The sequence below is a fragment of the Paralichthys olivaceus genome, chromosome 14 (assembly GCF_024713975.1).
Source record: "Paralichthys olivaceus isolate ysfri-2021 chromosome 14, ASM2471397v2, whole genome shotgun sequence".
Classification (NCBI taxonomy): Eukaryota; Metazoa; Chordata; class Actinopteri; order Pleuronectiformes; family Paralichthyidae; genus Paralichthys; species Paralichthys olivaceus.
Genome location: NC_091106.1, coordinates 2,962,024 through 2,986,845, shown reverse-complemented (window position 1 = coordinate 2,986,845; position 24,822 = coordinate 2,962,024). Strand labels below are relative to the sequence as shown.

Sequence of the window (24,822 nt, the reverse complement as noted above, 5' to 3'; positions counted from 1 at the left end):
TATTTCAGTCGAGAGGAAAGGTCTTTACAGTCATCTGATTGGGCAGTTGACCTGTTGAGTGGTTTTAATCTGATCACATGGTTTATCAGGAGCAGGTTCGCTGTGCATTATTTACGATGGTGATCTCCCCTGATTAGAATGAGCTGACGCCATAGCACCAGAGTCAACTGGAATCTCACTTCATGGTACACGCCCCTGGATGAGAAACATTTGCCGTAAGTTTGGCACAAATCAGTTTGTAGAAAAATACATACAACCTCACAAATGTATATATATATATATATACATATATAAATAATATAAATAAGGTATGATCTATGTTTTTTAAAAATCAAGTGGGTGAAAACGTTTCATGTTCACAGTGTGTCGAAGGATTTTATGGAATGTACCAGTTGACTCCAATGAGCCAACAATCAGTCTCAAAACAATGCATGTACTCCTGTTTTCTTTATATTGGGTTGAGGTGTCAGTGCAGAGATTGCACAGCTACAATCCTACAGGCTCTAATCTCTGTTTGCAATCAGATGCGGCAATTTGTTCAACACTTATGCTCATTGTAGTGCTCTGTGTTTTACTGTAAGCATGTTGAATCTACTTTTGTCGGGCGCTGTTTGCTCTGTGCAAAGTGTTTGATCACCTGTGGGATTTGCAATTGCAACATTTCACCTGCAAATACACGCACAACATTTTCCACAGCACTGACATGTTCTGCGATATGAGGTCACAACACGATTCCATATACATTTATCAAGCGCTTCCATGTAAATGTGCAATGCAATTGTATGAATACTGTCATGTGGGAAACAAATGTGATCACATGTGCCACTCATAGTCTCAACGGCAACTGTCTAAGAAATCATTGCTGATAACCATGACTTTGTGTTACACATCCACACTTCATCCACCGTATCCCTGTTCTGTCCCCATCTGGCTACATAACAAATAGTTGGATTCCTGTTGATTACATTTCCATCATCCAAAATGAAAATATTTATGTAAGCTGGTGTCTTGGACAAGAGTTTGTTCATCATTAATTACAGACATGAGAATAAGAGCAGTGCGATTACTTTCATTTTTGCCATCTCATTTATCCAAAATGTTTACATCAAAACAGTAGAGTTGCATATTACCGCTGTGTGAGGCTTCAGTGAGTGATGCCTGTGTCATATTGTGTTACTGCTTCGCCTTGTGGTGTAAAGATATCAGCATTTTGGCATTAAAAGAACATACAAACAAAACCCAGACAATGCAACGTAGATCCAACTTTGTGTTGTGGAATGTTTGCGTCATATTTGTGAGTATGCTCTTGTTTGACAGATGCAGAGGTGATGAATTGATTCTTGTTTATAACAAGTTGTCTAACATGCATGGAGATACTTTTTTGCAGTAGTTGATGTATAGTCATGGCCATGTAAATGTGTGCATGACATAAGATAATATAACCCCCATGCAAGGGGGCCTTAACCCTGTTTATTGTCTTTTTTCCCATATAGCTTTAGAATCGATGTTTCTGAATCCTGCACGTTAATGATGTATGATGTGATCTTTCTGCAAGTTTATGTTGTGGTCCTCATTTATAATTATTTAACTTTGTATCTTTGAAATCTTAGCTTCCACTCACTTGTAGCAGGTCACGGAAAGGAATTATAAGCTCTGTGATTGGATGTTAGACTAAATACAGACTTTGAAGCATATTAACTTTTCACCATTTGTTCAAGTGGCATCCGTTGACTTTTTATAGAAGAAAACAGATACTTTCTAACACAATTCTTCTTTTGTAGTGATCATTCAAGTGAAAGAGTTTTACTGGTTAAAAAGACAGGGCTTTAAACAAGATTTTTGGAATATCAAGGTTGAGTCTACAAGTCTAATTCACTCCCTCTAATATGTATTATTATAATCACTAATATTTATTTCTTTGTCTTTCATCATCGATTTATTCAGTTACCTGCAGCCTATCCATACCACACTGAATTGAAAGTTGGGGAAATAAATAGATATATTAAGATGTATCATCTCTGGCTGCAGCTCAGGTTGCCAGATACGATCAACGCTTAGATTTTTATACATGAAGTTTGTTACTTAACCAGGAACAGGGACAGGATATCCTGATATTTATGTAACTTTAATGGAGACTATTTAGTCTGTGAATTTGACACATTGAAATAACACAGATGTAACCTATTTAGTCTCACACACCGACACCGTATACTTCTTGATCAAATTTCAAACATTTATAAGATGTGAGGGGAGACAGGTTCCCCATTCCCTTTTTTTCAGATCAGCCCAATACTGATCACACACAGTTAAATTGTGGCTCATTGTGAAGGTTAAATAACCACATATATGGGTCAAATACAACTTTCAGTCATTTGAGAGCATGGATTTATTTTGTTGTTAGCAACATAGGTGAATAAATGGTTTGCTCTTGGTTGATTGGAAACACATTGGAAATATCCATTCTGTGGAGACGTAGCAGTGCAGGCAGAGGTCATGTTAGCTAGAATATGAAAATGCAGCCGTTTATGGGACAGCTGTAGCTCGGGAGATAGAACGGATCGTCCACTAACCAGGAGGTCGACAGTCTTCCCCATCCTGCGTGCCGAGCAGGATACTGAACCCCAAATTGCCCTGACAGCTGTGCCAGTGTGTGACTGATGTGTTACACAGAAAGCACTGCACAGACATTCCCTGCATGATATTGTGTGTGAGTGGGTAGATGGCAAAACTGTACTGTCAAACACTTTGTGTGTTCATCAGGACTAGAAAAGCTCTCCATAAATACATTACCATTGTGAAACCAGCATAACAAGTTGAATGTGTCTTGTAATGCTTCTTTGCAAATGAAAACATCTGCAGATTGAAGGATGAATGAAAGGATCTTTCCCTGGCATTTCATCCTTACGATTAATGTGAGGTAATAAATTATAAAATAACTGAATTCACTGTGCAGCTAAAATTCTCCCAACAGCTATGAGGAACTTGGAAGGTGGAATGATTTCATGCATGTTACTCACGCCATGAATTGATGTGATGTGAATCAATCAACACAACTTGAATATCAGTTTGACAACTTTGACCATTCTATTGTTTTCATTGTCTCTCTTGCTTTGATGGCTAATGACTGGTTCTCCAAGTAAGAGCCCCTGACTGTTGTTCAACAGGATATAGTTCCAGTATGTAATTCCTCTCAACAGAAACAAAAAAGCTTAAAAGATAAGACATACCTTTCATTTTGGACTGGGTAATCAGACTTGATGCTGTTCCAATATTATCTCACAAACTCAATCCTACCCAAGGCAGTGACATAAAAATCTTGTTCATTTAATACACTTCTGTTTTTTTTTAAGCCAAAGGCAAAGAAGTTCTATTCATTCAATTCATTTAAGATGTTTGACTGATTAAACTATAATGAAAGATCTATAACAAAGAACCAATTACAACAAAAGTCTGTACACTCTTCATTAGTGATCTTTTTAAAATTAGTATGACTTCTTTTCAATGTGTTGACAAAGTGACAGATACCTATAAAATACTTGTTAAATAACTTGTTTGTTTCCTTTGCTGTAGTTGTCATGGTTGCCATGGTCCCAATCCTAGCCCTGCTGAAAAATCTGAACCATCCTGAACTCTGAGGCGCATTCACAAGAACCGCAAGCCAGGAAACCAGACTGGTCATCGAGTCATTTACTCTCTCAATCCTGAAGCTGGCAGGGCCAATCACAGCCATTTATTTACACAGGGGCAGGTTTAAAGTGATTACTGACTGGATTGTGGCTGTTGTATTAAGATAAGATAAGATAAGACTGAATTCGTTTTATGTGCCAGCTTGCCAACTTGCATTACATTACAGTAACTGTCCAATATAAAAAAAATAGAATACAGTGAATAAAACAATGAATTAATTCTAAAAACATGTGACAAAAAAATAAAGGACAACCAAGACGGCTGCCACTGATGTGGAGAGTTGTGTTGAATCCATAATGGATATAAACAAACTGGACAGTTTATTTTCTCTAAAATAAGAACAAACACTGCTCCACACTGTCATATGTTTACATTTCTGTCTACGCTGATTGGTTGTAGGTCTTTTCTTTGACCATTGATAACGCCCCCTAGACAATCAAAGGCTCCACAACCATTCGCACGCCACACAGTTGGTTAGGCGATGTCTGGTGACTCGCCACTTGAAAGCACCTTTATTCTTCAGTTGCTTTCCTGCTTGCTTGCAGATCTCTGTCATGGCAACAACATTCACTTCCTATTGGGCAAATACAAAAACAAGCAGTGTTTATAAAATCCTCTGTTTAGGTTCCTGAAATCCCTGGAGTAGTTTGGACATGAAGCATAAACACAGAAGAGATTATACATTAAAAACTGAAAAGTTTTAGTACGAACGTAGGTTGTGATTCGACAGCCATTGACATCAGTCCATTTGATCACAGTTCAGTGGAGTGCTGTCTGTGGACACCTATCCTGTGCTTTAAAGAAGCCAAATTCCCAGTGAAGCTGTTCCCATGTGAGCATATTTCTCTGTTTTTGTTTTCAGATAAAAGAACAAATATGATATAGTGTCATGAATACTACGTGGTAGCCAAAAGACAAAAGCAAACTAGTAAAACCCTCAATACCCAATACAAAGTTGATACAGTTACACATGTAAAATGCAGAAGAATAGACTTGGATTGCAAAGATACTCTTTGGTGGTACAATTACAGGTATACAGCACAAATGTGTGTGAACAGCTTGAGTGGTTAAAGTTCTGTCAGACAAACGTGACGACTGAAAAGCTCTCACACCAATAAGCCATCAAGCCCTGATCATACTCCAGGACGGACACAGATGTGGACGGTTGTGCACTTACATGAGGAAGTGCACATGCTTCTGTGCGTACAATCAGATGCGTATCACTCTCCACACATGTGCACTACACAACGTGACGGTGACCTGACCCAATAAATATACAAAATAAAGCAGTGTGTATCAAGGATGTGGGATTTAGGCCATACACATGATGCACAAAACTGGTGTGCAGTTTGATAGGAGCGCTCCAGACAGTCATGGATTTTGGGCTCCATTCTGACATCGCCTCACCTCCTTCCCTCCTATCATGATCTCATCATCACACGTGTAGCTACAAACAGATTAAATTCACAGAACCACATCAACACAGTTCAAAACAAACTGACAGCCTAACAGTGTTTATAACTAAGTCTGTCATATTGGCTTTTTGACTTTGAATACACCCTCTCCTTCCTGATCTAGTGCTTAACGGCTCCTGAAACCTTTCAGTGGTGTTCAGGTCACACGGATCCTTTTGGCCCGAACATGCTGGAGAGGAAAGGCCACTGCAGCAGATGTAAGTGACTTTTCAAGGTCAATGTTGCACAAACCTGTGTCATCCATCCCTCAGTTAATCACTTCAGGAGAGATCACACGATAAAACAACCAAACCTGCCGAATGAAAGTGTGTTTCTGGGCCTGCATCTGTGGCAGCTATCAGCAAAGCATGCATTAATAGAAACAAGGCAAACTATCGATAAAATACACTCTACCCCTTTGTTTGAGCTATTATTTATAAACCCATTAATATTCATAAATTAGCGAAGTGCCTCTGTGTGATGCAACCTCTACTAGGATTTTCAAATTTTAAAAACTGCAGCAGCAGGTTCAAATTGTACTGTTTGTTCTGAAGATTCAGACTTCTGTAACCCTCTAATTCACTTTTAACATATGACACAAGGTGTCAGAGCAATGGTGATTGAGTGTTTTATAATTTTCTTTAAAAATAATCATAAGAGTAAAACGAATTTATCAGACTAATAACATTTTTACAAGCAAGCCGTTATATATCAAACGTCCACATCTGTGCAACCCTAAGTGACAACAGTGCAGGGGGGGTGGGGGGTTAGTGTGTGTAAATGGTCTGTGTTTATACAGCGCAGGTTATTGCTGTTCACCCATTCACTCATCTACAGTATATGCAGCGTTCAGTATCTTGCCCAAAGACACTTCAGCATGCAGATGAGGAGGACAGGGATCGCACCACCGACCTTCTGGTTAGAGGACGACCGCTGTACCCCCTCAGCCACAGCCGCATGTCTCATGTGCACACACACACAGAGAAACAAAGAGAGAGACACACAGAAAGAGAGACAGAGAGTGAGTAGGGGGCCGTCCTTTCAACAGTGGACCTGCACACACAATATTTAGCATGAAGTCAACCCTCTCCTCCTCCCTCTCTCCCTCTCTCCCTCCCTCCCTCCCTCGCTATACCCTGCGTGGGGATCAAGCCTCACTCTCCCACAGCCTTCATGTCTGACAACACAGAGGGAAGAAGAAAAGGAAGAAGAGGGGAACTGACTGACTGACGCTTTTTTTCTGACTCTCTGACGCACCGTGGAACTTTTTGTCCATGTCACTAGCAAACCTGAGGCCAGGACAGCCATCAGCCTGCAGCAGCGCTCTCTGCGTTTTCCACGGATTAATTTAACCAGAGCGGGACACGACGTAAGTGCAAATAACCACACTTTTTCCTCCTCCACTTGCTTCCCTCTGACTTGTCTCCCGGTTTGTGTTTGCGCATCTGGAATCAATCCAGCAAGTTTTCCTTCGTTCGTCTTTATTTGTGCGTAAAAGTTGATAAAACCTCGTCAATAAGGCTCTTGGTTCTTTTTGAGTTAAAATGTGCAGCTTTTCACACCAGCAGCAGAGCTCGATTCTTTATGTCCAAGCGAAGGCACGGAGACTGTAGATGTTATGGTCTGGAAAAAGAAAGAAAGAGGAAAAGCCAACCCGAGCAGCAGGAGTTTACTTTAGGGAGAGTGTGTCTCTCAATGAGCAGATACTGATGCTGATGAGAGGCGACACATCACACTAAATAAGTGGCCAGATTTTTTAAAGAATATTTCATCTTGCATTCACACACACACAAAACCCGTGATGCTGTCACACACTCTCCACTCGGAGAGTTAGAGCTGCGTAAAGTCTCCACTTTGCTCCAAATTCTACGCATCTATCCGCGTGTGAGGCCTGTTGGTAGAAAACAGTAGAGACCTTTTGCTAACTGCGTGGACCTTCCACGCCCATAATAAAAAAAATTCTTCTGTAGCATTACAGTGAATTATGATGTTTACGGTTTGGCTTGCGCCCCCCCCCCCTCCATCCCTAGAAAAAACTTGGCAGAAACGGACGTTGTGAGAAATATTTGGGGATGTGGAGAAAATTGATAGGTGGCAGGTGGTTGTGCTGCGGCCACAGGAGACCGCGGGGGAAAAACAAAACTGTGCGACCTCTACACACACACACACACACACACACACACACACACACACACACACACACACACACACACACACACACACACATGCTTATAATATTTTCATATTTTACAAATGTTGTGACTTTTATACATTTTAATATTTGACTTGATCTCGATTAATAGTTTGACAACAACAATAATATAAATTACAGAATAGCAACAAAACAGCAATACTACTACCAGTGGCAATAATAATATAACTATGAAAAACAGAAGGAGAAGAAGAATCATTAGTATTATTATTATAATGCGCATTTCCCTGTGTAGCTATTTTAACTGCCTAAATATATTAACTATCAACAATTAACTATTAATCAAGGCCCGTTGTAAACCTGCATTTTTTTCTGGTTTATTGAGTTTAAAATTTTTTTTTGTCAGTTTGGAAATTAAAAAGGATTTAACAGAGGCGCTTATAATGCCTAGCTGTAGGTCTGTTTACTTTACATAATTTTATATACAGCCTGCATATGTGTTTTGACACAGAAACGGATCTCATTTTATATTTTTAAGTTAAGGCTTAATATGGCTCCTTTATTTATTTCCCTAATTTCATTTAATGAAATAAATAATGAAGAAATACAAATGAAGAAAAGGCAGATTTTCCCTGGAGCTTCTCATTGCAGGTTACCTGCAGCAGGCCTTAACTCGGTCCTTTGCACGTGTTCCCAGGTGGGAACATATGAAAATGAGATGTGTTTAATCGAAGTTGACGTCTGGTCCGACGGTGAAATGTAAACTCTTTTTTTTAGACATGATGCGCCAATGGTTTTCACTGCAGAGGTAATAGAGGCCCCGGCCTGCAGCCACTGTCACAGCAGCGTTCAAACACCAGAACATGCTGAAATACTGATTCTGTCTTTTAAATATACATTCATATCATGTATTTACCTTTAACTAAGAAAAATATGATTGAACATTTACGTACAATATTTTATAGTATACCCTATGAGATGATTAAAAAGGAAAACATCGTACCGGGATGTGCACACTTAAATATGCGTTCAAATTCAATTCACATTGATTTCATTTCATTTAAAATAAATAACCACACAAGAGAAAACCTCTTCAAACGAACTTGGATTCACGTTCCATAATATATCAAGGATTTATTAGTTAAAATAAGATCAATATTCATCACATCATCTCCTTCATTGTATTTTTTTTCTTATCAGCCTCTGTTGGATTTCCCTGGATTCGTTTCTCCTGCTCCAACCATTCGCCGTGAATCAGAACCGTGTTTTTCACACTCATGAAATGAAGTAAGAGATGAGTGAAATATATTTTTGATGAAGCGTAATAAATTGTTGATGTGCACATCGTGCGTGTTCATCAGCGCCGCAGCCAATCACGGTCTGTGCGGCGGCCGTGCGGCGCCAGCGCCTCGCGCCGGCCTCAGCCGCGCGCCCTCAATCATATGCAAATGTGTGTTATAGCAGGACAGAAATTAACATGTACAAACATTGGACTGAAATTCCATCTGCCGCCTGCTCGAGGAGGTCCTTAATAAGTTCTCAGACAGCAAAGTGACACACATCTTAATCAACTCTTAATCCCGGGAATTAATTCTCCAAGCGTTTATGAATAATTCCCGGGATAATGGCTGCGGCCCGTGGAAATGCAAGCAGTCTGTGGCGCGCCTCCGCCAGATGGACCCACCAATTCCCGAAAAATGAGAGGATCTCTTCAGCCATTATTATTATTGTTTATTATTATGACCAAATATATATTTTAATGAGATCGCTGCCACCGGGCGGCTGCTTATGCAAAGCGCGTCGGTTTATGCAAACCGGAGACTCCTCGTCTTGTCTTCATTTTCGCCCATTTATGAACAGGAGGCGTAAACACGGGGGGTCCCCCCATCCCGGCGATGCGTTCTGGGCTTTGGGGCTCCACAAAATAGCCACGGCCCTCTGGTATCCACTGCGCTGAGATGGCTCAGGTTAATCTTTGATTTCCAGGGGTTACCTCGCACTGGGACGCGTGAGCGCGGAGGGAAATCAGCATCAACACATGCAGCGTGTGTGCGCAGCGGAGGGGCTCAGGGATCAGTCTGTCAGCCACTTGTTATCTCAGTGATCGCTTGCTGGCCATATTGAGCTCAGGAGGGGAGAAGGGGGGACTGTTCCTTGATTTCTTTTTTTTTTTTTAATGAAATATAATCACGCTGGTGTGCTGGAGCTGGAAGGCAGGGGCGGGGGCGCGGGGTGGGGATGAGGGGGGCACTGACACCTTGTTCTGGGCAAAAAATGACTGGCTTGCATCGCCCGCACTCCCCTCGCTGTCAGGCCAGCCAACCTCTCAGCACCACATTGACACTGCCGCCGTCTGTCCATCCATCACTGCCACTGGCGAATATAGCCGCCCAGGTCCTGGCTCACATTCATATTTCTGACTAAAATACTGGACCTTGCAGATACTATACCAGGGCTCTGCTCTCACAAAAGGGACAGCTGTTGCTCTGTCGGGCAGCCACCCTGAGCAGCCACTGCGAACCATTTGTGGAGTGTCTTTGATTTTAACACCGCTCGGCTGTCATCTACATCAAAGGTAACGCTCCTTTAAAACAAATGTAAAAAAATTGACTTTTCATTTTATAGAGCTAAACCTAACATGTAAGTTGCTTGTGTGTTGAACTCATCTCCTCTTTTTGCTCAACATTTGTCACTCAGTGGGAAATGTCACTCAAGAGAACATGACAGGCTAACCTTTATTTAAAAAGAAAATCCTGCAGCAAAGGTGACAGCTAGATGGTTGGTTGTGTTTGCCTGTATAATCATTTGCCCGTAACATTTCATCGTGGCAGGATATGAACATGGTGCTTCAGCTCTATCAGATGGGGTTCGCTGAAATGTCAGATCAGAAAGACTCAAACACACAATGAGACAAATGTGATGCCAAGTGTTCTCGTTCAAACACGCGAAACTCAGAGCTCGCAGGAAAGCCAACATATCAGCTTCAATCGAAATGGTATAGGTCAAATTCTGTTGGCACCACTTTTGAAACCCAAACAGACATTCATCGTTTGTTACTGAGTCACTCCGCTAAAGAAAAGGAAACAAACATGAGACAATATTAGTGTGGTTATGAACAAAGAGAAAATTGCTGACCCATGAGTCAACTTTAACACAAAAATCTATACCAGAGGTTTATTAATCCAAACAACACGGAGGCAGCGTGCTTACCGAGGTAATCTCTCTGCTGGGAGACTTGACCTCATCCTCATTCTTGCATCTTTTTCTCCCAGGGATGTTCTGCAGTCTGGCGATTTCATGTCTTCTAATCTTTGCTGAAATGCTCCCATCATTCTCACGGATGCTAAACAAGGAGCAGATGCAAGTGGTTCTTCCAGCAAATGTCCCCTTGTGACAGTGAAATTACTAAATGTGCATTCACTTCTGAGAGCTGAGGCATTGTGTGTCACTGCCAAAAATAAGACGGCAGATGTGTTCGATGGGAGAAAAGTGTTGATTCGCCTCTCAGATGTCACAGATATTCTGTGCTAATAAGGTGCTAAACCTTTAATCAGAATATGCAGGTCGGCTTCGGTGCAGCATTATGTTGCTTTGTCAGAGTGACTGACGCAATGTTAAGTGAGGGTCGGAGGATGCTGATGACTTACAGTGATGACACTATCCATTTTTGTGTGCTGCTGAGGCCAAATTCTAATCACTGTCAATGAAACGCCCAGGACATGAATCTATGTGGGGACTGGTTAAGTTTATAATCTCTTTTATGAATTTTAAAACCCAGTTTGAGCGGATAATACTATTGAGACAATCACTGTAAGTTGCTTTTAGCTTTTCTAATCATTTAAAAGTCGACCTTCTCACATTCAGTGATCCACTCGCCCTCCACCATGTTTTGAAGCTGTTCGATCAGCGAAACACGATACACCTCTGATAACTGTAACAATGCTTTCATTCATCTAAAACATAAACATACAGTCTTTTTTTTTACCATGTGTATCCTGTCAGGCCTTGAACAGAGCTGTAGCTGACGATGCTGTGGCTCTTTTAATGACCCAAAGAGGAGTTCCTATTCTACATCAGAAAACAAATCAACACGTGGTGGATTTTAAAGGCTGTTTCGATACTCTTTGGACTAAATATCTCATGTTTGCATTTTAGACCAATAAAAAAAATTAAATTCAAATAGAATCTAATAAAAAGGAATAAAGAAGGCATGTATTCCTCCTGGATTATACATAAATAAAATTATACTATATCAAAACATTTTATTCATGATAACAATGGAGAGTCTTATTGTTGCTGTACTTTAAAGACTTTTCGAGGTTGAGTGGCCGACAGGGAAGCGTTTATTGACGATGGTGACATATTGACATGGTTCAAGAGTTCAACAAAGTTGTACAATGTTTTGTTGTTGTTGTTGATAGTGTGGTGCTGGTGCTGGTGGGGATTTGTCTGACGCCATGCCATACCCTGAGCTGCACCCCGTCCATCCCGTCCACCCCCTCCACCCCCCCGCACACACTCTCCCCATAGACAAGGCTTCAGACCTAACCCCATGCCGAAAGTCACATGTGACTGGCACACAAAGCACTGGCATGACGGCCAAAAGACCACAGGGAAACACAACAAGGGAGCTCATTCTCCAGGGGGGTGGGAGAGAGGGAGGGATGGGAGGGAGGGGGGGCAACAAACACGCAGCTTCTAAGTATAAAGCTTGAAACCACAGTGCTGACTACACACACACACACACACGCACTAAACCCCCTCCTGCTCAAACTCAGCGTTTGATTTTCAAGGTTGAGGTATTATCAAGCCTTTTTAAATCTTTGATGACATGGATCGGATCCATTGTCGTCAGCTGCAGACTTAAGACTTTCCACTGAAGCTGTATACTTCTGGTTTTACTCAGTGGTGTTGTGGGAAATGTAATGTCAACAGAGGACCAGGGTAAACAGTGACACCACGCTGGGTTTAGGTCGGCCGAGCCTTCACTTTATACCTGCTTCATCCCTTTTATTCCTCTATGTAAATACCCCTGACATTATGTATATTTTTTAAATGTGTGTGTTTCTGCTTTTATTAACTCTTATGTCTAAAAATTACATACAAATAATGTGTTCATGGGATTTTATATCATCACAGTTGAGGCACTTACATGCAGCTCAAGGCTGCGGTTTCTCTTTAGAGCAAAACCTTTGACCTTTAATCTTTGTTCATTCCCTGCTGGTGCCATCAATTGAAAATAATTATGTATTATAAATGAAATATTATGCTTCTTTTCACAAACTTGGGGAAAAAACAACAGTGTAAAAATCATCCGATAAGATGTCTCTCTCCCAATTTGGACAGAATATATTTGTCCGCCAAATTTCTCATGATGTTAACTGCTCTCGGATAAATAAACATTGATCTCCATTGTTGTACTCAACATACTAGCTAGAATATGGCCTGGAAATATTTTTTTTCAGCCATAACTCCATTGGTCTCTTCTTGTAGCCCAAAATAGTCTGTTCAGGCACAGGTCTAGTTATAGCTGCTTATGTCAGGCTCCTATAAAGGGATCAGGATTACGACCACATCCAGGGGTGAATGGAAAGATCGAGGAGAAAATAGAAACAGAGTACACCAACAGATTGGATGAATGCACACAAACCCATATTGCATGGAGTTTGTACAGTTTTTTAAAAAGAAAATGATACAACAAAAAATCCTCACAATAGGAAACAAAACATAGAGGAAGAGAACAATATGTATATTTGAGAGGGAGTCCGTCAGGTCTGGTGTTCTTCAGAAAGACACAATATTACAACAATCATGCAATACTAATTTAACTGGTAAAATAATGTGTAACATATGTGTTATCCATGCACTACACCTGTACTTTAAGTCACAGTGTTATTGATTCAGACTTGATGGATCAAGTTGTAATATTTAGGAGAATCTAAAATCTGAACATAGTGGTATAACAAGTGTTTTTAGACCTGACTATATAATAAAAAAAATAATAATAATAATAAAAATATAAAAAATAAGCACTTGATATATGACATTTCATATATATATATATATATTACAAAAAATATAATTAAAATTGAATACAATTATACAAAACACAAAATACATGTATTTTTTATTGCAATAATATTATTATTATAATGTTGTGGGTGTAATTAAATGCATTAAAATGGCGATATCTGCAGCATGCAGTGTATTAAACGGTGATGTCTATTTTATGGGAGGCCTGATCTTCACCGAGTGAGTGTCATTGTGAGGATAAAGCCTGACCCGTGTGTGTGTGTGTGTGTGTGTGTGTGTGTGTGTGTGTGTGTGTGTGCGCAGAGCCTGGTTATGGATTTTAACCTGCTGACGGACAGTGAAGCCCGCAGCCCGGCCCTGTCGCTCTCCGACTCCGGGACCCCGCAGCACGACCAGGGATGTAAGGGACAGGACAACAGCGGTGAGTCCACACTCTGTCTCTCTGTTTGTGTCTGTCTTTGTATCTGTGTGTGTGTCTGTGTGTGTGTCTGTGTGCAGGGAGGGTACCGTGGTCCGACCGATGCGCATTGACAGATGTGTGTGTTGCGCACCACTGGATCAACACAACTGATGTAGAAAATGAAAGAAAACGTGCAGGCGGAGGAAATGAAGTGATAAAGCCTCTACTCCAATAATGAAAACATCTCTATAGAGTGCCTGTAATAAACGATGGAGCGCAAACACACTGTCATTATCTCCTGCTGGAACATCAGAGGAGGAGCTCCTCTAGTCAAAGACAGCAGTCTATTAACGAGCATCACTGTCTGCTTGTAAACGACTTGAAGAGGAATTAGATGCAACCGCGCATTAGTCCACAGAGACGCTGATCCAGACACCAAAGCCTGTTTAATTCACAGGCCGGAGTGTGCCAGCCTCTGATCACACACCACTCACTTGACTCCAAATGGAAATCTACTGCAAAAGAGCAAAAGCCGCGTGTGACGCTCTCAAGAATCAAGAAAAGGCCCTGTCTTACTCTATAGTTTATGCTCCGGGTTGAGAATAATAACATTATTTGTGTTTCACAAAGACAACAATGTAATGCAAAGTGCTTTGACATTTTCCAACTGGACTTTACTGCATGAAAACCAGTTTCTTCAGGGACACTGATTCCCACCAGGAGTGAGTGGATTGTGCTGACCTGTCACAAAGTTGGCTCCTGTAGTGCAAGTTGACACCAACATGTTTAATCACGTGCAGTAAATGCTGATTGGTGGATTGTCAGTGATAACCCCACAGGAGGATCAGATGGAGGGTTGAGATCTCCTCCTCTGCTTCTGAAACTCTTTCATAAAGTGACCATCTGCGCTCCGACCACTTACACATACGTAATGTGACCACGTGTCACTGTATATGACACATATTCATTTTCTCATCTCTCACTCTCTAACAACTTCTTCATGCAACATCTGAACCCTCATCTGCCTGTCTATTCATATCTCTGAAGTGGTGTGTGTGTGTGTGTGTGTGTGTTTGTGTTTGTGTGTGTGTGTGTGTGTGTGTGTGTGTGTGTGTGTGTGTGTAACCCAGTCTAATTGATGTGGTTGGAAATCCAGTCCTAACAAACTGACGAACGCAAACTATTCTCGAAAGAAATGTGGTGTGAAAATGTTTTCACACGTCTTCAGCTGCACCATTCTTTATTAAGGAGGACTTCATTTCGTCTTGAAGGGTTGGATTCTAATGAGAGGTTTATTTACTGCCTGTAAACTGTTTCTCTAATGGGCCAAACTGTCAAATTGATTTTATTAAAGAACATCAAGATGGTGTTAGTTAGCAGAGAGAGAGACACAAATGTAGTTATAAGGTAAATACTGACACATCCATGTTGCAAATATAGAAAGGGGGTGGGAGGGATATGTTACCGTATTAGGAAAATGTATTGAATATGTATAATTATTTTAAGATAAATAGATGGATTTAAGAGCCTCAAGTATAACCTCAAGTATATTTATTTGTGTACCATTCAATAAAGCTGTATCAAAGTATTAATCACATGATGAAATACCTTACAATTAAAAACGAATTATTCTGTTAATTAATTCGTTTTAATTTGACCAATTTCTGGCCTGAAAAAAAATTATTGTTTTCTCCCCAAATTGTGTTGTTGCGCTATAGAGGGAAATACAACTTACAATTTTAATCCATCTTGACATTTAATGGAACAAACACAATAGAATTAAATTTAAAATTTGGGGATCTGGTGAGAGTTGCTGAGGCTACAATCCTCCTGAACTTTTTCATGCACAATAGATTCCAGCAAACAGTCACATCCCTATCCCTTCCGTTGATGAAGGACAATATGATTATGTCTTCTCCTCTAAAGTTCTCAGGACAAAGACAAAACATGCTGAGCGAACACTATTCCTGAAAGATGAAATACATTATTTTTTATTTATTGTTGGCTCGTGTTCACCGTGAACACAAAGCTTAAATCTGGATCCGGTTATACTGCAGTAGCTGTAATATGGCTGCCACACCTAACCACACCAAGTCCACAGGCACGGACAAGTGAGCTATCTCACACCCATGACTGAATGACCTGAGTTTGTCTCTTCTCTCTGGGAAAAAAAAGTCCAGCTCCTATGAAAACTTGAGTTATTTACTCATGAAAGCTCTGACCCGAACACAACATAATGTGTATTGATGCTCCCGCAGTCATTATTTTCATCGGCGCTCTTTGAATCTGGACCTTGCCTCTTGTTGTCGTCTTCCAGATTAAAACACTCTGAGAAGCTGACCTGGAACAACTCTGTCATGTCGACGCATTATCAGTCAGATTGCTCCTATTGTTGGTCAGTGCGTGGCTTTAAAAAGGGCTGCCCTTTCCTCTGTATTGTGTTATAGACTTTGGCCTTAAGTGACAGCTTACCCAGTGTCAGTTTACTGCCATATAACAGCCTCGGCCTGGCCCTTATTGGTTTTGCTGGTGGCCCTGCGGAGCCTCTTTTTAAATCCCGCTGATCATTTTGAACTGCTCCCAGAGAGCTAAGCCCTCGCCAAACAGAGCCCAACCTGCCCCAGTCACAAAAGCTTGATCCAAAGGATTAGCTGGCAAACTAATTTCACTTCTCTCTGTGAGGTCCTCAAACTGTGGGAGTCAGATGTGGCAGCGAGGAGCCCTGGCAGACATAACATAGATGTGTGGTCCTTTAAAAAGCACTGTGCCGGGGGCCAAACGCAATCACCTGCTTCTCCTGCACATCTCTGAACGTAACGCAGTGTTTGGATTCATACTCTCCTGGCAACACCCTGCTTGTCGTTTTCCAGTCTATAGTATAGAGGGATTTCAGATGATGTTTGATCTAGTCTCTCAGCAGGGTTCATTGGACAGTGCCGGTCCAGGGTGAAGGGTGTCAGAGTAATGTTCAACAGACACTGATGCAGATCGTTTCTGATCATGTTCAGGTCTTTATGGACACACTTCACTTCCAGCAGGATCATGCTCCATGTCACAAAGTAAAAGTCTGGAGCGTGAACATCAGTGACCATGGACAGTCACCAGATGTGAATCAGTCTGCTATACCAGACTGATGGCGTCACACTGGACTGCCATCAAAACTCGAGGAGAGAGCGTTCAAAGAGAGAAGTGGGAGGAGGTTGAGACAGATCCAGACATGAAAACATGTCAGGTTGGACTAAGAACACATCAGATGCTATTTTGTACCAGTGTTTAAAAAATTAGAGGGTTGTCAAAAATAAATCTACACTGACACAAAGAGCTCTGGGATATGTGTTTGTGTTGGTATTTACTGGTCAAAATAGTCCATAAACAATATTATTTTACTCTTAAACAAGAAATGTAAATTTACATGCAAAGTTACAAGTTCCAAATGGATGTGCAAAATATTTTTTAGTTCATTATTAGAAATTAACAGTTAACACTTTAATAAATATGGAGAGTAGTATATAGTTTGTAAAATATTCAGCAGTTCAGGAATATAACATTTCCTCCACATGGATAGAAGCAGCTAGGATATTTAAAGATAAATATTTAAACACATATTATTAACTCAAAGATATGATTATTGTCTTATCGATTAAATCAAAACTGGCTTAAAAGTTGCTTACAGATATTAGCAGTAAAAATCTGTTGATTTAATATATGAAATAATATGACCCTGTGAAACAGGACATTCTGCCTCCTAAGTACTTTTACTTGTAGTTACATTTAGTACTGCTTTGCTAGAATAATAATAAATGCAGATTTACTCAAATAAAGCATTTTGTTTCTTTTAAACTCACCAAATTTACTCTAATTCTCTCTATCACTGAAACACAGTATACACTCAGAGTGATTAAGGCCCTAAGGCCAAATGTTCATTACAAACCAATCTTAGTCATATTGTTGTTATGTCTAAAAATTGTAATAGAGCTTGATAAATAATTCATTATTTTAATATAACCTAGCATATTTTATCACTGCAACTGTGCTATGATTGATGAATCTAAATATAACCATCCTCCTACTGGTAGATCACTTGTCACCTAAGCATGGAAACTGTGATCATAGCATTATTATTTGTTTATTTCGTTTTAAAGTCAAAAATGAACTTTCATGCTCAGCTCTTTGTTTGAAATCGTGTTTGTATTGCTCATTTTCACAAATCACTGTCTATTGTTCTCACTGATGTATCTTGTTATACTGTCTACTCTTATCCACTGCATGTTTCTACCGAAGTATTCCCTCTTCATGTCCTCGTGAAGTAAGTTTCCTCTCTGTGTGTCTGCAGACACAGAGAAATCCAACCACAACCAGCTGGATGAGTCCAGCGCCGAGGACAGTTCTCTGAAGAAGAAGCAGCGGCGGCAGCGGACTCACTTCACCAGCCAGCAGCTCCAGGAGCTGGAGGCCACCTTCCAGAGGAACCGCTACCCCGACATGAGCACCAGGGAGGAGATCGCAGTGTGGACCAACCTCACCGAGGCACGGGTCAGGGTGGGTACATGCACTCTACCATGGTCCCTCCCTCTGAGCGCACGACCCTGATCATGTTTTTCATACAGCGGCTGATGACAGTGATGAGGTTCTCCTCTCTGGATAGATGTGCCAATCAGTGAGCTGTAGTAATTAAGTTAGAATGAAAGCTTGCAGAATAATAGGAACTTTATCACTCAGAAGTATTTATATGAAAAATAAAGGTGTACATTGTGTCTGCAGTGCACACATTTGGCAAGATGCACATGGATGAAATCTTTCCATCTAAAACACATTGAGCTTTAATCCACGGCAAATGTGACACATGTTCATAGCACAAAGCACATTCAAGCTCCCAAAAGAGTTATCCCTCTAACTTAACATTTAGCCTGACTACTGGTAAAGAAGCACTGAACACTAATTATAAACCTGGATTTAAAAAAATGCAGCACTCTCATTCATTTGAATGGAGTCGGCCCATGTGTGCAACAGGGGCCCAAAGCAAACTTTGTAACATAAAAGCTGAACCTCTGCTGTTTACCTGACGATCGTTGTGATGGAAGATAAAATAGTTGTCACTGTCATAACTTTCCAGAGCTGTAAAATCCTATCTAGGATTATTACAAACCAGTGTTCTGGCTCTGATAAGCCTTTAATCGCATTAATCTGTCAGTCCAACTGGACTTCCAGAATCAAGTTTCATTGTCTCAGTGGCACACAACACCCCCACCCTCCCACTGCAGCGCAGCCCCGTGCACTGATCTAACACAAACATTTCTCGCTCTCAGTGCATGTCAAAGTCTTTTATGTGCTGTTAGATATAATGTCACTCATTATAGTAAGACTGTATTTTTTTAGTTTATACACTGATCTGTATATGCTCAAAGTTGGAGCTGTTAAAAAATAATAGTCTTTCTCTGTCAATGTGTAAATAAGCAACAATTTGCTCACAAATTCAGGGCATATCCATGTAGCAGGAAAAAATCTCTTATATCTCTATCTATTTTTTTTGTTTGTTTATGTTGGATTAAATATGATGACCATCACAAGTCTGTGCAATTTCCCAAATCTCTAATATTTAATCTGTGCATTACCTTATAGAATATTTAATATGTGACGAAAATACAATATGTAAAATGTAATGCTATGACCACCACCACTGGAAACCACAGTAATATTATTGTTACAACCTTTCCAGTGGCCATATATAATGGTAAATTATATATTATATTACTATTATATATAATAGTAAAAGACAGAGAAACTGAGAGTTTTGTTGAGCAAGGCGAGTATGAAAAAAAACTGCAAAAATAAAATTAAATAAGATCAACCAAACAAACCAACAAAATAAAAACTATAAAAAAACAGAGATAAAAGCTTCAGAGTTAAGAATTAAAAGCAGCTTTAATGCTGTATGTTGGGAGCAGTTACTGTATATTACCTGGGGTAGCAAGTTGGCACTGAAATATGCCATGATCATTTCCAAAACATTCTGTAGTCACATAGTTATGTCAATATAATTCCTACATTGTTAAAAACAAAACAGGGATGAAAATATCTTTTAATGTGCTTGGTAAGATGTTTTCTACTCTTCTATCACACACTAAAGCTAAATGTCAGTGTGCCCACGCCCAGTGGTTTGGTCAGTGTAGCTATATGGAGCAGGAGGACACACATTCTGATGGATGACAATACAGTTGCTGGCTTGCCTGACAAGTAATGGATCAAATTAATGTTGGCTGGATGAAAGGTCACATAGCGCGCACTCCTGGTTGTTATTTTGAAAGGACAACAGACTATGCATTGTCTCGTTCCTAATGTCCATCAGTGGCCGTTGTAACCCCTGCATGTTGGCAAATTCTTACATGCCCAAAATACTTCACCTGTCGACCTGATTCATGTGATTTGTCACTGAGCTGTTGTTAATCATCACAGCTGCAGCCTGACTCTGCTGAAACCACTCGACCGAGGGTCTCAGGATTCGGGGGGTGTCATTTTCTTTAAACGTATGTGATTTCAGTGAAAATATATTATCTGGATTTAGGGCAAATTTGCAGCTACTTGCATTTTTGTATTGGCTTTGTATGGGACTGCAACCCTTGAAAAATGATTGAAAAATGATTGATGCACACTCATGTCTACTTTGCTGCAGGACAGGCGACTGTTATCTGAGCACCTTGCACACCAAATACAACATTTTCATAACCAGGCACCTTATGAAGCAAAGATCGACTGGCTCCTGGGCCTGAAAGCTAACTGTTAGCACATGGACACTCACTAACTGTTCAAGGAGGGACTGGACTGATATCCAGGGTCAAATAAATGTTCACACTGATGTTGTGTAGCATACAATATATCCCTACTGAACACACTGTGTGTATGTTTGTATCTATGTTACAGTCTCACAATCATCAATCATTGATTCATCTTTGATTGGTTGATTTAGATGTATTAGTAGTATTATCAACCTGTTTTTTCCAAAGTCTTCCTTTGGGTCCCTCAGACACAGACATATTTAATTCTATTTATTTAGATAATGATTTATTTATTTATTCAGTCTTTATTTATTATTTAATCTTTAGGAAATTAACAAAGTAGATGATGTGAACCTGAACAGTCATTATTAAAATCAGTGGAAAGAACTGTGGCTATCATCTTCAGTATGAGACAGCTCCGAGCTCTTATAAAGTAGCAGCCTCAGTCAGCTGAATGTTCCCCTCATTCCAGAAACAATTTATCAATGCACCTCCGACAAAAATGTATCCATAATTAAAAACCAATCTTCCTTTTAAACTTTCCATATTGTATTTTCTTATGCATAATTAATGAAGATATATTTTTTTCTAAAATCATAATTGTAGGTCTAACTTTCTCCCCCTCTTGCAACCACAGAGGTCATGTTAATGTGGCTGCAGACGAGCCACTGTGTAACCTTGAGCTCCGGCCTTTTCCACAAACCTTTAGACAGCGTGACTCTGAGTCATGCCGAAAAAATTGGTGAGCTGCTGCCGGCCAGCGTGGGGCTTCCCCTTCCGTCACCGAGTTAGATGGAAATGTCATGGACTTGGACTTTATCATATTAATGATCAACAGCATTCTGTTGCTATAATAACAGAGGATTGGATGATACACAGCGTGTGTGCCGAGGGGGTGGAGAGACGTTTAATGAGGATTAATGACATTTGATACCAAATTAGTTTAATATAAAAACAAACACACAAGTGTGAACAAATGACCAAGAGGCTTCTGGATTTGTTTCCACAAATGAAACAAATGATTTCTGTCCTATTTAGAGAAAAAGTTTGTCCAGAATTTTACCCACAGAGGCAGTTTTCATTTCTAAAAACCCTCAATTTAGATTTTCCACTAAAGCTTTAATCTGTTTCATATCCTCCAAATATAGGACCATAAAAAGACAAATGTGAAGATTGCCCTCCCCTGACATTTCTTTCATTGGGATCTCACTATTCAAATAAGTCAATGATTAGTTTTAATAAGCCTTGCTTAATATGTCTGTTTGATGATACACTTCAACTGACTTTCATGGGATCATTATGTCAAAAATTCTGAACACACACGCATACAATATTACTGAGAGGAGTCAGGATACTCTGACTGGATGTGTTTTAGAATTAAACTTTATTGACTCCTGAATCTTCCTGGTTTCTTGAGGAAAAAGTCATTGGAAAATAACTTTTTGGTCTTTTTTATTGCGTTGTGCGCAAAAATAATATTAGTGAAGTGAAGATCGGAAAGTGGGCAGAATTATTCACTCCACCCACGTTTGTGCTTTACTGACTGGCTGTGTGCACGTCACTGATGTACCCAAGAACTGTTCCAAGTTTGACTTCATCATTTTACACTGCCATTTTCAAACAATTTCACTTCTTCATCCATGAGTTTCCAGGAGCTTATGATGTATGTATGCTGAGTATTATAGATATTCTTGCACCTGATAGATACAAGGTTGCTTTCATCACTGCACATACATATTATACACAACACACATATTAGCGTTATGTAAATATTTAAGTCTATTAAAATAGACTTAAAGGTACAGTGTGTAGAATTTAGTGACATCTGGTGGTGAAGTTGCATGTTGCAGCTGAACACCCCTCACCTCACCCTCTCTTTCCAATCATAAAAAAGAAACTGTGGTAGCTTCAGTTGTCATAAAAACTCAAAAGGTTTTAGTTTGTTCAGTCTGGACAAATGTAAAAAACATGGCGGCCTCTGTAGAGAGGACCCCCTCGATGTAAATATAAAGTATTTAAATATAAAGGGTCTTTTCTAGGGTAAAGAAAACTACAATTTATACAATTTAGATGAAACGAACTAGTGAAAACATCACTAGGATTATTTGTATTCAATTTCTGCCAATAGATCTCTTTCACCTAAATATTACACACTGGACTTTTCATTTTTCGACATATCTCACAGTATGTGAAGAAACTTTGCTTCACTGCAACTTGTGGTCAATTATAACATTGGTCACTATTTCAAATTTTGCATAATCAATCAACTAAAAAACAAAAAAAAACTTTTGTTGCACTGCTGCCAATGAGCCTGAGGGATATAATTTTTTTAATATCTTTTAATGTACCTCACTGTTGCTTATGTAGTCATGCATATTTCATGTTATGGAGAAATCTAGTCGAAAACAGGTTTTCCCGGCTGTAAGAGGAGTTACACTTTGCACTCAAACTATTTGTCTCCTTTTGTCGTCTGCAGGTATGGTTCAAGAACCGACGTGCCAAGTGGAGAAAGCGGGAGAGGAACCAGCAGGCAGAGTTATGCAAAAATGGCTTTGGTGCCCAGTTCAATGGACTCATGCAGCCATACGATGACATGTACACGGGCTACTCCTATAATAACTGGGCCACAAAGAGCCTCGCAAACAGCCCACTCTCTGCCAAGAGCTTTCCCTTCTTCAACTCAATGAATGTAAGCCCCCTGTCATCCCAGCCCATGTTCTCCCCTCCCAGCTCCATCCCCTCCATGAACATGGCCTCTAGCATGGTGCCCTCAGCGGTCACTGGAGTTCCCGCCACCGGGCTCAACAACCTGGGCAACCTCAACAACCTCAACAGCCCTGCAGCGCTCAACTCAGTAGCAGTGACGGCGGCCACTTGCCCCTACGCCACCACAGCCAGTCCCTACATGTACAGAGACACCTGCAACTCCAGCCTGGCCAGCCTGCGGCTCAAGGCCAAACAACACACCAACTTTGCGTATCCGGCAGTGCAGAACCCTGTGTCCAACCTGAGCCCCTGCCAATACGCAGTGGACCGGCCGGTATGAAGAAGTTGCTCCGACATGACCCCTGACCCAGCCGAACAGCTCTGAGACCACTGTTACCCAACTTCACGACTCTTCAGCTCCATCTCTAAGCTACCAGATGTGCTGCAGACTGGCAGATCAGGTTTTGGTGGTGAGAACAATCGTCAAATGGACTTACTCAGATGGACCACCACTCCTCACAGGAATTATATCCCATGTGTGAGACTGACACTGAACTGACCAACTGCTTCAAAGGATTTCTAAAGATTATTATCCATTATCATTTTTTTCCTTCTTTTGAACTGCATGATTAGAGTAAACGTAGAAACCAAGGGTAAATAAAACATGGATGCTTCACCTGGACTGGTGGTCAACATCTTGGCCCAAGAACATCAAATGTGATCTTTGCTACTGTCGCAGGAAAAGGGACCTGTGGTTACAATGCAGGAGACGTAGAGGATGTATATATTGGACTTTTTCTGTTTTGTATGTGACAAAAAAAAAATATATGAAAAATGTAGTACTTTAAAGATGAGAAAAAGCATGTTCTTCAAAAGCAAGGGCCCTAAGTCGATCTACTACGAGCACATCCGTCAGGAGCTAAAAACTTTGTTGTGAATTCCTCACCCCTTGGAAGGTTGTAGGTCAAAGGTCGGCTCGGGTGGGTGAGAGGAGGGCAATACTGGAAAGTGAACACACCCTCAAGCGGTTTAACAGAAAAACCCGAAAATTTACACTCACACACCAGAATATCAGCAAGATTTTTCAAGTAAAACAAGCCATTGAGTATATAGATTTGTGTGGTGTTATACTGTACAAAGGGAGTCCATGACTGTAAAAAATGTATGTAAGAGTGCAGTTGTTATAAGAAAAAAAATCAAGCTTTTTTTCCTGGTGTAGCCTGCTTTGTCTCATTAAAGAACCAATTAAAAGATCCGTTTTTATGAACTACAAATGGACTTTTACATTGAACAGAACACTTCATGTCCTTCCATATCTCTGATCTAAAGCGCATGACATTGGTCCATGTGACGCAGGCTAAAACATGATGTTCTCACAACAACGAGAGCAGCGCCATGGAAACCCCGTCTCACTTCCATGGCAACTCTTACGCAACGGTGAACAAGAGTAGTAGGTTGGAGGCAGAGCGGTGGGGGGAGATATAGATGTTCCCAATTAGCCGCTCTCTGATATGTTTGACCTACACTCCGAGTGGTAACTGCAGGGTATCCAGTAACACAGCAGGAATTCACAGAGGCCGAGGATGAAGCAGCACCAGGATTACATAAGGGGCTCAA

The 24,822-nt window shown here is 40.4% G+C and overlaps 1 protein-coding gene across 2 annotated transcripts; it reads left to right on the top strand.

Annotated features, from left to right (window-relative positions):
• The first annotated feature begins 6,267 nt into the window (after positions 1 to 6,267).
• Positions 6,268 to 24,479, top strand: pitx3 (paired-like homeodomain 3). Of its 2 annotated transcripts, none has more exons than XM_020088307.2 (4): positions 6,268 to 6,510; positions 13,630 to 13,747; positions 18,060 to 18,265; positions 22,976 to 24,479. In XM_020088307.2, exons 2-4 carry the CDS (start codon positions 13,639 to 13,641, stop codon positions 23,543 to 23,545), a joined length of 885 nt encoding a protein of 294 aa, XP_019943866.1. In that variant the 5' UTR covers positions 6,268 to 6,510; positions 13,630 to 13,638; the 3' UTR covers positions 23,546 to 24,479. The 2 variants fall into 2 exon arrangements, with proteins under 2 accessions (XP_019943866.1, XP_069395146.1); XM_069539045.1 differs by lacking the exon at positions 6,268 to 6,510 and adding an exon at positions 8,477 to 9,868.
• The last annotated feature ends 343 nt before the right edge of the window (positions 24,480 to 24,822 follow it).